This window comes from Carassius auratus, unplaced genomic scaffold, assembly GCF_003368295.1.
Source record: "Carassius auratus strain Wakin unplaced genomic scaffold, ASM336829v1 scaf_tig00015876, whole genome shotgun sequence".
Lineage (NCBI taxonomy): Eukaryota > Metazoa > Chordata > Actinopteri > Cypriniformes > Cyprinidae > Carassius > Carassius auratus.
Window position 1 is genome coordinate 97,422 of NW_020524628.1, and position 15,092 is coordinate 112,513.

Sequence of the window (15,092 nt, forward strand, 5' to 3'; positions counted from 1 at the left end):
CTCGCCTCATGAATAATAATTAAGCGCTTGACTGGAATCTAGAGGAAGGTTACCAAGCAACGTCAGCATTACCTGATTAATATTCATAAGGCTCGTCTTTACCGTAGTAGTTAAAGCAACAAAGCGACTGTGGAGCCTCGAGTAGGCCATACATCACACACACACAGTGGGTCCAATATACAACAGTGGAAGGACTTAAATCTTTTGAAAATTAATGACCCGGACTGGTTATAACATACTTTTTGTGTCTGGTCGCTCGTTTTTGTTTTGTTGGGAAACTGGGGAATAATGAGTGCAAGTCTAGAAAGTGTAATGGGTAGAGAGAGGACAACACTACTATACATGCATTGTTATTTGAAATGGCAGATATTATAATAATTGATAAAGCGTGCATATCAGCAAACGGGTTTAAGTATATAGACCTGTTTTATACAGTCTATGGTATAGACCTAAGGTTACTACTCTACTGAAAATAATAATATATGCACACACACGCGCGATGACGTGTTTGTAATGTCGTTTTTTTTAAAGTTTGCAATGGTCTTTTTGCGCCACCTAACGTTCATCGTGAATATTACTCTTTACCTGGTCAACTGAAAAAAAGTCAGATTATTTCTGTCTTGTTTATTCATAGCTCAGTCTTGAAAAAAAAAAAAAAAATCATGATTTTAAAGCATTACGGAAGCCGTGCTGAACTAAAACGTCAAAAGAAATGTATTTTTTAAATAAATAAATCAGCACATATATAGAATAAAAGTCCCCCTATAAATTACAATTAACAGTATTAATAATATATTTAAATCTGTAAAATGTGAATGAACAAATGTAGTTACAAAATCTTCTACAAGAAATAACCTCTTTTATTGAAGAAATAAATGTATTTTGAGAAAGACAGCATTACATACCCTGTACTAAAGAGATGGAGAAACTAGTTATTTAATCTACGGTAGAAATCTAACAAATAACAATGTAATAAAATAACACCATACATTCAAAGCGGTACATATCTTGATAGATGTGATACTAGCCAACTAGTCAAGTAATTTGACAGTAATCAGAAAAGAACTGCTCTGTGTTATCATGACTGAGTAGATGTAGAGAGACCATTCACAAAACAACAGAAAACAGGTAGAGAATTATATAATAAAAGATCATTTCTTAATAACATTTAAATCTTTCAGTGAAATGTGCAAATTGTTTTATCCAACACCAACACAATTCTTCTGCTCTATCACCATTTCATGTTATTTACAATTCTAAAAGTAGAGTCAGTGCATCAAAAAGCTGAGAAGAATGTTATTCTTGGAATTTATCTGACGCCCCGGCACGCACTAAGGCATAAAACACGTGTTTCATATTTGCAATCTTGCAGTCTTCTGTCTGATATTGTCTTAGATGCAGTGGTGTATTATTCTAGTGTTGCAGCAGTAGCAGCAGCAGCGGCAGGCAGCTGTAGATCAGAGCGGCTCGTACAGCGCCGGCCGAGCTCCTCAACATACACTCCACACGAGACCACGAGCCGTTGTTGGGCAGGGGCTTGATCCCCAGCGCCTTGCACAGAACATTATACACATCTACCGTTCGGATGGGACCAGCGCGGAAGTTCGTCTTAAAGTCTGGAGAGAACAAAACAAACACACATATACGTATATGTATACACACGCATACATCTTATATAAATAACAGTAAATATAAAAGCTTATTTGAAATATAAGCTAAGATATATCACTTCAAACATAGATAAAGTAAAGGTGAGGTCTGCTCAACTTTACCTGGTCCCTGTGCCAAAAAGAATCCCCTCATGTCGATGAACTCATTATCATAACCGTGCCATCCGTGTTGCCAGCTCACCGCCTGCTCCGTGCCGTTATTCCAGAAGGGCAGATTGGCTTTGTTCTGTAAAGACAGGCAGACGTGTAGCGGTTAGCATTTAGCCTGCAGTGTTGTTATTACCGACTGATGCCTTGGTGTTTCGTCCAGGGCTATGAGTGTGTTTTCGCAGTCAGCTAATGACGCATCACTGAGACAATCTGTTAAATCAGGCAAGCACACAAAAGCAAGACTGTTGTTTTTGGCCTTTATATGCACGACCGAATCATGACTGAAGTAATTCCTTTCAGCTGTCTTTTTGGAAATGTGCAAAGCAACATATTAAATGGTTCACAAGTAGATTTGGGGAAATTTCCACACCCTGCTGGGACGGATTGTGAAGTTTTAATAGTGCTGATAAGGACAGGCACACTCAGCATATTGTTAATGCTTTAAATAAATAGCATCTATATTGACATCTAGATTTGATTAGATTGCTATAATCATAAAACAACCCCATAAACAACCATGAGGACATGTAGGACAGATTGTGTAGAGAGTAACCTCACTGACCTCGGTGATAAACCATCCAGGCTCTGCAACGAGCGTCAGCGTCGAGACGAACCTCCCGTTCTTATAGTGGAAGCGGTCTGGGATCTCTTGTTTCTTATAAACATTCATGTTGTCCACTGAGCTCAGGTTTCGATATATCTGAATTAACATATACACAGATTTTTGTTTGAGTGCGAGCCACTGAAGTCCACATTTCATCATACATTTTTGGATTTCCCATTATTTTCCAATGTGATTCTCATCAGATTAAAAATTACACACACAGACAAAAAAAAACAAGGCCAGTCCACCAGAGTCAAAGCATACTTTACAGACTGAAATATCACTGAAGTTAAAGTTTAAATCTAAATGGGGCTGACAGCAGGTCAAAGTACATCCCTTCCTTTTTCACATCGATGAACTCTGACGCTAAGTGTATTTTCCCCAAGGAGCACAGAGACGGTTGAGTTCACCTCTTCAAACTTGTCCTGTTTGGGCCACAGACTGACCACCGGCCCCCTGTCCATCATTTTAATGATGTGCGACTTGTCAATGTACTTCTCCAGTTCAATGACTTTCTCCATCCACTTGAGTTCCGTCATGCCATGATCAGAGAACAGGACCACGTTTAGATCATCTCTCATGTTCTTCTCCTGACAAATCAATAAATCAGTCAATTAGGGTTTTCAAATCGATTAATGGCAATTAATTGCATTCATGTAGCACAATATACTGGTAAAGGTAGGGGTGTGCGATAAATATCGTCCGATAATTAATGCGCATCTCGTCAGTAAAGCCAGTTCTCTAATACCCCTAGGTAGTCAGTTAACAATGGCTCGGTTTAGTAACAGCTGCTCTATGTGAAATAACACACCTGATGGAATTTACCGCTGATTAGAGAACGAGCTTTACTGATGAGATGTGCATTAATTATTGAATGATATTTATCGTGCAGCCCTAGGTATCATGGCACTAGGGCTGTCAAAATTGCTCAAAAATGCCGTTCGAATATTCCCTCTAAAAAATACACGAATATTCAAACTATTCGAACATCTGGTTGCACATGTTGTCAATGACACGCATTACGTCAATAACTAGCCAAAATAATACAAAGAGACATAACTACTTGTATAGGTAGTCTATTTAAGTTTAAACATATTAAACCTACACAAAAACAAGGAAAACAACTAATGGCCAAGACTGCAGACCTCACGCTCTCTCACCCTCACATTCCACGATACTGATCGGTCTCATGTCCTTACAAATGAACAAAATTATTTTATCCGTTATGGCCTCTTGTCGTGTTGCAGACAAAGAGCTTGCGGCGGGCGATGCAAAGTAACGTTAAGTGTCAAGACGTGACTGTTTAGCTGGAGTTCCACACATTATGCCATGCTCATTTGGGTGCACATTTTTGAGATGTGCTAGTGGTCGAATGCGGTATGCTAACTGTATCTTAAATACCTTGCATACAACTTTATCTCACGGGTCAACAGTTTTACCTAATTTTCTCTGCTGCGGTCGAGTTGGGCTCTGCACTTGCTGGCATCTTCCATGAAGACGCGTCAACTTTCAGCAGTGATGCTGTGCCAGGCAGTGCGACTCCTGTGAGGCTGTGACCCGTCCCTGAACACTCAGGCGCACTAGCACGCCCACTCGCAAAGCAGGCAACCACGCCTCTACTTCTGCGGGCCTTTTTTTACACATTTTTTTTTTTATTGGAATATTAATTTTCACCTTCGAAATTCGTTTTTTTAAAACTATTCAAATACATATTCGAATTTAGAATATTCGTTGACAGCCCTACATGGCACCCTGCTTTTAAAAATGACACGAATCCTTATTTTACTAGTACCAATACTTTAAGAAAGGCAGCATTTAGCATTCAAGTATTTCCTAAATTGCGTCGACATATGACAAATCTTGACTGAATAACTTAAGAAGCTTTAATAAGGATAAACACAGCATTTCTCCTTTTGTTTGTTACTTGCATCTATGTTCTTATTATAAACGACAAAAATAAAGTGTGTTTACACTATACAAACACAAACTTTTATCTTGGATGTGATCAATCGCGATTAATCGATTTTACAGTACTAAAATAAATACAAAATGTGTCTTATATAGCAAGGTAGAACAGAGAGTATTGTTTTTCTCTCTCTTTCTTTCATCCATGTAAAAATACCTTGATTTTCTGGTTGAGGATCTGGAAAGCCCGGTCCACTGAGCGAATAGCTCTCTGTATTTCTGAAGAGCGTGGCCCAAAGTGATGTCCTTCCACATCAATCTTCTCGTAATAAATACCAGCCATGTCGGCTTTATTGCTCCTGTTTGAAACATATCATTCAAACACAATCATCAAATGATAACAAAGGAACAGTTTACCCAAAAATAAATATAGATGATTGTGGCGAGTGGGGCGGGGCCGAGAGGCGTGGGAACGAGGAGTGAGGCCAGGTGTAGTGATTGGAGATGAGCTGCACCTGCGCCCCACCGCCGGTCTTGAGTCCCACGTAGGAGATGGAAGGATATAAAACTGGAGCGACGACCGTGAAGGACGAGAGAGGACCAGGCCTGGACAATATTTTATGTTTGCTTTTATTTTGTGCGCACCAGTTGTCCGTGAGGGGCTGGTGCGCTGTTTTGTGTTTATTTTTGAATTATTAAAATGTTTTGATTGTCCGCCGGTTCCCGCCTCCTTCTTCCCGATGAATACGAAGGTTTTATCATTACAATGATGTAGATAAGTTTGTTTCTCATCACAAAAGATTTTAAAGCATTACATCACTTTGTTGTTGTGTTGTTTTAATCTTTCGTTGTTTCTTTCTTTTTGTTAATTAGCACATCTGACTCCATCTAGGCAGAAAAGCTAGAATTATCTGTGTTAATGATTTTTGAGCAGGCTTACTTTAACATATTAAGAGCGCTCTCCATGGAGTCGGTCAGGTTCTTCTCTGAAGGACTGGTCACATATTTCTCACAGAATGTAGGTTGGACTCCAAGAATCGTCACTTCACAACCTGAAAGCACAGAAACACTTTAGACCATGTGACCTGCATTTACTTGCATTTGGGAGAGAACAAAAAGGCTTTTGAAAGATTGAACACTCCACTTGAAAACCTTTTAAACTTTTTTTTTAATGTCAAGTAGCAGTATGAGTCTGGGATGAGAGGAAGCTCTGTGTGACCACCGGGCAAATTTAAATAACCTTTAAAGAGCCACACAGATGGGAAATCAAAAATTACCTGTATTACAGTGTATGATGTAGCTGTCCATCAGTGTAAACAATGTGCAAAGTAAATAAACCAAAAAGTACACGATTTATAAAGTTATTGGCTTCTAAAGTAAGGAGTCGACTCTGAATCGCTGAAACGAGTCGTTATAGATTTCAAATCTTTTGCCCATCTCTATGTACGTCACTAGGAGAACTTTGCATAATAATCTCCGCCTACCATCTTGAGAGAAACAAAACTCTGACCTGCCCCACCCCCCACACAGACGCTCTGTTTGGTGTGAGAGCATCATGTCGAGGAGACGGTGTGTTTTTAATTGTAAAGGCAAGTTTGTTTTATTTTCACTGCCAAAGAATGAAGATCAGAAGAACCAATGGCTAAAATTAATTTTTACCACAATACCAGAGCAGTACAACAAATCCCTTTTGTTGTGTTCACAACATTTCACTGATGACTGCTTTTCTAATCTCGGTGAGTACAAGGCGGGATTTTCAAAGCGTTTGGCCATAAAAGAGGGTTCATTACCAACTTTATTTAGACCAACGAGCATCTCCGAATAACAACACGAAGTATGATTATGAAGTTATGTGTTTGTTTTCTCCCGAGCGTCTTATCAGTATGTGTGCTATCTGCAGCCTTTGTCTGTGCTGAACTTCATTTACAAACACATCATTAAAATGAAGTGTAACAAGTGCTGCTAACAGATATTCTGTGATAAAGTAATCCATATGAAAACAACGCAATGTCTGTTTTTTACGTCTCCCTTCGTTATATCTAATGTGACCACGCCCCCGCTCTGAACGCGCTATTCAGATTCAAACTGAAGCGCGCGGCTTGAATACACACACACAGAGGAAAAAGCAGCGAGACTGTTCAAGTTTTTTATTTTACTGTTTGCTTCGCAATGAGAGTAATAAAACATAATCCACCCCAAAAAGATGCTAACGCATAGTTTGCCGTGGAGGTGTGTGCGGAACAACCAATCAAAACTGACTATGTTAGTTGACCAATCAGAACACAGTATGCTACCGAAAGGTGGGGTTTAAGGAAACTGAATCTTTTGAACAGCTTCGCACGAACCGTTTGGGGATCTCTGAGAATTGAGGTAATTTTAAAATGATATTTTGACAAAATGACAATGTTTTTTAACCTTGGATGGATTTAAACATGTTGTACAGGACTTATAAACAGTGATAGGAAGCTTAGAATTTTCATCTTACTGGCTCTTTAATTTATACTGTACACCAGTGATCCTCATATCTGGCTCGCGAGATCCAGTTTCCTGCAGAGTTTAGCTCCGACTCTAATTAAACACACCTGCCTGTGATTTTCTAATGATCCTGAAGACACTGATTAGCAAACTCATGCGTGTTTGATTAGGGTTAGAACTTCGCAGGAAAGTGGATCTCGCGAGCCAGATTTGAGGATCACTGCTGTACACTATGGTGTTAGTGACATTTTAAAAGAAATCACAGGAATAAATAACATTTTAAAATATGTTCAAATACAAAACAGTTATTTAAAATGCAATAACAATTCACTGTACTACAGAGTTTACTGAATTTTACCTCTTTAATCTTAAGATCCCTTTCTACAACGCTGAAGCAAGTAAATAATCTCCATTTATCTTCCATCATCTCTTATTTTTCAATTTCTACAAGCATATGGTCCCAAACCACATCAATCCGGGTATTTAGATGCGGGACAAAAATCTCAAATGAAAATATATCAAATAAATAGAACTTGAAACAGCTCATATATTTATTTGAAGATGACAAACAGCATTTTCAAAGCTTAAACACTTCACACTGTTAGAATTCCCAAAATGGCTTAATTATTATAGAGAAGAAGAAAGTCAACAGTTATGTTGTTTGTAGACCATTTGGGATGATCACATCCTGAGCAAATTGTGACCAATTGGTGTGGGACACTGAGAACCACCTCAGACAAAGGAGTGTCAGAACTTAATTAACATAGAGACTACAGGGAGTTACTGAAACAACTTAATTTACATGTAATAGACTGAAAATGTATAAAAGGTATGAACTAAGAATGTTCTGGGTTCATTTTGACTATGTTGAAGGTACTACATGTACTTTGTCACTGCTATGCTGCAATAAACATCTTCATTGAGATCTTCAGTGTCCTCATCATTTTTTCTTACAACATTTACTCATTTATGAAAAATTACAAAACATTTTTATAATAATTTTCCAGTCCTGCATACACCATTTTTTAACAAACCAATTCACACATCCACTAACCTGGCCAGTAGTACATGTAGACTCTCTTTCCTAGTTTCTGCATGGTGACCCACAGCGGCTCTGATCCGTCCCACCACATGGGCAGACGGCTGTCTGAATTAGTCCCAATCAGGAACTCCTTCATGGTCTCTGTATCCCACATGTAATTCCCAATCATCTGGTGCACCTCACAATAGCGTCCTGAAACATGAGGAGGAGTGCAGAATAAATATTTACAACAAGGGTGGATTTAAATCAGCATCTTCAGAAGTGCATTTGATTAAAGAGCTTCATTCATTTATTAAATTGCGCATATGCTGCTCTTTTAGCTTTAGCTCAGGAAACTCCACAGAGCTAACAGATGTTTCAGTGTCTTTGGATAGCCTGTAAAAACAATGGATCATTTGTCCACTCATGTACTTCAAGCTCTGTGGAGATGAAGGCACACAATGAAGATTATTAAAATAAAATAAAAATCAGAAAAAATGATTTCTAAGTAGGATCAATATACAGGTTCATCTCAATAAATTAGAATCTTGTGGAAAAGTTCATTTATTTCAGTAATTTAACTCAAATTGTGAAACTTTTGTATAGGGCTTGGGCGTCGTGACGTCATTACTTGGCGTGGCTGCCACGTTGACTGCCTCCTTTACTGCCACTCGGACTACTGCGCAGTGTTTAGACATACTCCCTCTCATCCGTGTGTCTTAATTTGATTAATTAAAAATCTATTTTAACCATTTTCAACCGTTGCTGTATTGTGGGGTGTAATAACGCAACACATAATCGCCATGGGGAAAATAAAATGAGAATGGATTAACTTTACACCGCTTTCATGCTTGGAGGCGCGACTACGGAGACCATAACATCTTAATATTAATTTATATAGCTTAAGTCAACATTGAAAATAAGGGAAATTTCTCGAGTTACTCTTCCAAAATACGGGAAATTTCAACATTCATCTTTTTGTTTCTATCCCTCTGCTGACAGCAAAAATTTGTACTATAAAACTGCTGCATTTACTAACGTTAAGCGATTTGAGAAGCTAGGTCTAACGTGACTTTAGTTACAGATTGGCATGAAATCGTGCTCTCACAACAACCAAGCTATCTTAAAAAGCCCAACATCACGCTAAGGTTGCTTTCAAGTAAGCAAAATGATGCTTTGAAAACATCTGTTTCGCTGGAAGGACAAGGAGTAGCAACAGGACAACAACACAGAAACTTGACAGGTCTGATGGAGGGGCTAAAGGGATATTTTACAGGAAAATACTAAAAAAGGAAGACAGCGGGGAAAGAGCTCAAATACGTGAGAACCCCGGAAAAAAAACGGGAGGGTTGACGGCTACTAACTACACTTTTGAAACACATTATTAAAAGTCCATGTGTGAATGGTTGTTAGCACTAACGGTTACTAAACTAGCAGCTAGGTAACGTTAGAGCGCAGCTTACCGGATTACTGTATACTGTTTGCCCATGTTCTGGGGTTCTATGATTTGCAGCTGCTGAACCCATCCATTTGTGAACTGTACATGAGACTTAAATGACTTGTAGCTTCGGAACTATTCTGAAGTGTAGGCGCTCACAAAACAAACAAGGTAGCCGAAGATATCTGCGGCAACAAGTCTCCGTCGGTACTCCACTAATTGTTGGGAATTTCATGTGGATCCAAACCGTTAATAGTGCCGATTTTGTCCACATACGGGTCCCTGGCATCCCTATTTAGCATATCCCTATAAATCCCACAACCTTTTCGCGATTTTGACATCTTTTTTTCTTTCTCCCAACTCTGCTCTTCTCGTTCAACTCGCTGTATGTTTACATTCGCGAAGCTGGCAACATGGCCGCCACGTCCCAGAATGCAACTCGGTGCCCAAACCCTATTAAGTAGATTCGGTGCACATATTAGAATATGGTGACATGCTAATCAGATAAATCAACTCCTGCAAAGGTTTCCTGAGCCTACAAAATGGTCTCTCAGTTTGGTTCACTAGGCTACACAATCATGGGGAAGACTGCTGATCTGACAGTTGTCCAAAAGACAATCATTGACACTCTTCACAAGGCGGGTAAGTCACAAACAGACATTGCCAAAGAAGCTGGCTGTTCACAGAGTGCTGTATCCAAGCATGTTGACAGAAAGTTAAAAAAGATGCACAACCAACCGAGAGAATCGCAGCCTTATGAGGATGGTCAAGCAAAATCAATTCAAAAATCTGAGTGAACTTCACAAGGAATGGACTGAGGCTAGGGTAAAGGCATCAAGAGCCACCACAAAAAGATGTGTCAAGGAATTTGCTGAACCACAGACAAACGTCAGAGGCATCTTACCTGGACTAAGGAGAAGAAGAACTGGACTGTTGCCCAGTGGTCCAAAGTCCTCTTTTCAGATGAGAGCAAGTTTTAAGAACTGCATCACTGCAGTGTGTTGTGTTTTATTGTGTTTTTTGAAAACTAAAGTCAATGCACCCGTTTACCGAAAATTTTTGGAGCACTTCTGCTGACCAGCTTTTTGATATTGCTGATTTCACTTTCCAGCAGGATTTGGCACCTGCCCACACTGTTGGTTAAATGACCATTGTGTTGGTGTGCTTGACCAAAATGAGAAACAAGAGACCAAAATATGTAGATGAGCTGAAGGCCACTGACAAAGAAACCTGGGCTTCCATACCACCTCAGCAGTGCCACAGAAATTGATCACCTCCATGCCACGCCGAATTGAGGCAGTTATGCTTTAAAACAATTATCATGTCAAGAACCTTTGGCCGTTCCTGCAAGTTACAGCCCTAAGGACTACTACTAATAATACTTTACAGCATAACCTTCTTTATCAAATCTCACATATTATAAGATGCTCAACAGATTCAACAGTTCAAGTAGTTCATGCACACTTGAATATGAATTATGTATTTCAAAATGCTGCATTTATGATGTCTTATATACAGTAAAAATATTGTAGTACTATTACAATTCAAAAGAACTGTCTATTTAATATATTTTCAAAATGATGGAAAGCTGAAACTGACTCCATTACTCCAGTCTTCACTGCCACACGATCCTTGCTCAGGCAACTTTTCATATTGTTAGACATGTTGAAAAGTTTTATTTTAAATATTTTTGTGGAAACAGAACTCATTTGAAACCTGAGTAACATCAATGTTTTTACTGTCATTTTTTATAAATTTATTGCATCCATGTTAACTTTTTTTTTTAAGTAAAGTAAAACTAACTGCATTTAAATCTTGTATAAAGGTAGTTATCTTTGTTTAATGGTATTAATAACAGTTATTCTAAGACAGTTTGCACTATGGCCAGATAAGAGGTCAGGCTGACATCCCTCACAGTGTCCCAGCTTTGCTCTCATTGTTTGATTTCGATGTCGAAGCTCAAGTTATTCTAAGACAGTTTGCACTATGGCCAGATAAGAGGTCAGGCTGACATCCCTCACAATGTCCCAGCTTTGCTCTCATTGTTTGATTTCGTTGTCGAAGCTTGAGTCCATTTGTCATGGTAGACTATCTTCTGAAGCTTTGTAGAAAAGGGAATGTGCCCAAACAAAAAAACTGCCATCAAAAGAGCAGGAAAGCCTTGGCTGTGAGCTGCTGTGATTGTTGGACGTCAGGTCAAAGCGTGTGTGCAAGAGCTCAGCGCTGCATGGCCTTTGTTACTGAACTCCGGCGTAAAGACAACACAAACTGTAGCACCATGTGATTCAGCAACACGATTCAATGAATCAACCGAGTGGACATGATCAGAAAGGCATAGACTGATAATCTACACACAACCCCAAAATAAAGATGTAAAACGAATCTGCTACAGGGTAGACGAAGTGAAGAATCAGTGGTTACAACTCATTATACCACGATACCACAGGAGTATAATACTAAAATTGATCTGTGTTCCCATCATTTCACTGAAATCTACTTCTACAATCTCACATGAACTCCATATGCCCGAAGCCTAGCCTAAATCATTGTTTTGTTACTGTATTGCTTTACCAATGCATTCGCCACCTAGCGTTAAGGCGTGAATTAACAGAAGGCAAACAATCGTTTCACACTCGTTGTGAAAGCACCATTCGTCGACAATTCGCCTCACTTTTTCGCATCGCGCTCAGTGTGGAAAGGCTTTAACTGTGGTTGCTTTCCGCATACTGTGAATTAACATCAATAATCCCAAGATTTGGATTAACTAGAATTTATTTTTATTTTTATTGTTATTACATGTTATAATCAAGTAGTATTTACTGCTAGGGTATATTTGGAGCAATCACTGATAGTAAATCGAACTTTGAAACATTTAAGGTCTCTCACACTTGAAATAATTAACACAGGGTAATGCTAAACCCCAGCTAAAAGGGATCCTGGGTAATCTTATTTTAAATTCCACTCTTTACCCAGAGTTAACAATTAATCCTGGTTAATCATTATCTGACATGTCACACTATACATTCCTAAACCTATGTTACTGTTGTTATTTGCATACTTGCAGTGTCAACATTCATGATTAGACAAACACAAATTCAAGTCTGGTTTTTATCCATCGTAAATGGGTAGGATTCCACAATTTGGACACTGAGTCGTACCAGGCTCCATATATCTCAGGGATTGAACCATATAGGGCCTTAAAAATTAGGATTACAAGCTAATTAACCACACTCTAAAATCATATTCATATATCCGTATACTTCTTGAGTTATAGGCATGCAAACTTTGGAAAAATAATATTTATTGCACTAATTTTTTGCAATTGTTTTGAAAATTGTAGTTTCAACATTGTTTTTTCTTCAGACCTTACTCTTTAAAAGAAAATTAAGCATCATATTTATGCAAAGTGGCCAATGCTGGAGCCATATTGAAATTCCAGTATGTCTCTAAATTAAATTAAATAATTCTTGAGTAATGCAAAATTTAAGGAAAAGTGTTTTTCCCATTTTTTTAATGGTCACTCAGCCACTGGCATTTAATGCAACAAAGATTGCTAAAGTCAGAAGATTTTACTTATAGTCAACCAATCTCTGTGTACAAATTATATAATGATACCAACAACATACATTTTTACCCTCCTGTAATTTGACTTTAAATCTCAGGTGAAACTTTTTATTTTGACCCCTCTCTACAAAAAAGTGGATTACTCATTAAATGCATCGGTGACATTTAATATTTTTGGCTTTCATCACTATACATGTTTACCATTCCTCAGAAAAAAAAATATTATGAATAAAAAAAAAATAAAAACAATTGAGCTGGGGATCTCTGGTTGGGTTTTTGCTCTGCAAGAGTACTTTTAATGACCTTTACTCTCTTTTTGAACTGTTTTTGTATATTTGTGTACTACAAAATGTCATGGAATGCACTGGCAAAGCACTACAGTAACAAAACAATGATTAAGGCTAGGCTTCACAAACATATGGAACTCATTTGGAGATTCTGGAGTTCATAACATCTTACATAAGCTGCTCACAATAAAGATAATAAAGGTTCAAAAGACCTAAACCAATAACTTATATCTGCAACACAAGAAGTGATACTGTAACATGATGTGTTTTATCAAATGTGCTTATTTTTTAGCAGAAGTTACCTAGCCAAGATTGTATATGAAAAACATGACAAAAAAATAAACACTCACCTGTCATTAGAGAGTAATAATTCGGATAGGACAGACTGGGGAAATCTGGAGTCATGTAATCCACTTTCACACCGTTTTCCACGATTTCTCTAAACCCGTCCAGGTTCTGTAAGTCGTCCATGTAATCATAACGGAAGCCATCGATCAAAAACACCAGGAGTTTGCGGTTTGCGTCGCAGCATCGAGACAGAAGGAGAATACAAACGGTGAGGATGTTCAGCGCTGCTCGAGTCATGATGCTCCGGTACTGAGAGATGAACTGATCTGATCTGACTGATGGAGAGATGAACTCTAATCGCGCGGATTCATGAAAAACTCTCCGTCTCAATGGGCGTGTGCAGGGAGTAAACGACCAGGTTTATTTATTTATTTATTTATTTATTTTTGTATCTCCACAATCATATCATTTCATGCATTTATGTTCTTGGGAATATTTATAATCCGTCACGTCATTTCCACTATTTAGCAGACGATCATACCAAAAATACTGGCTGTTAGTTTAACTCCTGGACCACTACTGGGACTTGAAAAGTTTTGGCCTGCCTTTTTTTTTTTTTTTTTTTTTTTTGTTCTACGCATTATATGATCTGCACTGTCCTCTGGTGTCAGGAAACTGATAAAACAGCCCTCACATAAACAAACAGAAGTGTCTTTCCTCTGCCACTAGTCTGTGCAATTACCTCAGCATCATGCCCTCACCTAAACCTCAGACAGAAGCAGTTGATCTGAGAAACCTACCCAAAATATGGTCCCACAAACCTCTACCGCAGTTCATTCAGATAGGCGAAAAGTAGTCACAGTGAACTTTGAGGAGGTGAATTCAGTAGATAATGACGGAACTCTACCCCAAGGCAATAAAATTGTGCAACAATGTTCAGAAATGTGTTTGGTACCACACAGTAGTTGAGTGATCATATGTCTCTGTTTTTTGTTGTTGTCAGTGACCCAGGTGCGATTAAGAAGATCTAATGAATCCAGAAGACAGACACACCACTCCCTTACACACACACACACACACACACACAGACCAGATCACTTTACACACAACATGAGCAGGAGTTGTGTTAAAACCGTAGACTGTATAAAGGTTAAAACCTGCTAAATAACATTGTGCAACATTCACTTATCAGCTATGTGCTATTCTGGAGGGTACACTTTGTGTTAAAAACAATTATTGATCATGAATGGTTTGGCTTGATTCCTCAAATCATATCTTAATGTATTCCTTTCAGGGATCAAACTCATGAATTTTGCCTGCGGTGTAAATCAAATTTAGTTCAACAAGTTTCTGCAAAGTACTTTATGAGTAATTTATGAATTTAAATAAAGTACTAGTGTATCTGGTGCACTCTGAGAGTTCAAGAGCACCAACCCAGGTTCAGTGTGGAAACTGAGCAAAGAAAAGAGTTGGTGAATTCAATTTGTAAAGGGGACTTTTTTTTTTGTAGCGATATAGTGTCTTAAGGCCCGTTCACACTAAGAACAGTAAAAAGAAAATGGTTACAAAACTACAAACATGGCGGATGTGTGCGACCGCGATTAAGTAGAAATGTTTAGATAAAGGTTTTGAATAATTCACAATAAATAATCAACAGTATCTCAGAAAATTAGAATATTGTGAAAAGATT

General features: G+C 38.3%; 1 protein-coding gene across 1 annotated transcript; it reads right to left on the reverse strand.

The window, feature by feature from the left end:
- Positions 1–839: 839 nt before the first annotated feature.
- Positions 840–13,949, reverse strand: enpp6 (ectonucleotide pyrophosphatase/phosphodiesterase 6). The gene is made up of 8 exons (XM_026247653.1): positions 13,465–13,949; positions 7,859–8,038; positions 5,270–5,381; positions 4,547–4,688; positions 2,835–3,014; positions 2,383–2,520; positions 1,773–1,896; positions 840–1,616 (listed from the first exon to the last, which is right to left on the reverse strand). Exons 1-8 carry the CDS (start codon positions 13,697–13,699, stop codon positions 1,414–1,416), a joined length of 1,314 nt encoding a protein of 437 aa, XP_026103438.1. The 5' UTR covers positions 13,700–13,949; the 3' UTR covers positions 840–1,413.
- Positions 13,950–15,092: the final 1,143 nt, after the last annotated feature.

What these genes read in the sequence shown, in the direction of transcription:
- enpp6 (XM_026247653.1), bottom strand. Translation starts at nt 13,699, where the DNA reads ATGACTCGAGCAGCGCTGAACATCCTCACCGTTTGTATTCTCCTTCTG. An exon ending in AACAGGACAAGTTTGAAGAG is followed by an intron (nt 2,521 to 2,834) that starts GTGAACTCAACC and finishes ATGTTAATTCAG; the next exon opens with ATATATCGAAACCTGAGCTC. An exon ending in CTGGATGGTTTATCACCGAG is followed by an intron (nt 1,897 to 2,382) that starts GTCAGTGAGGTT and finishes CTGTCTTTACAG; the next exon opens with AACAAAGCCAATCTGCCCTT.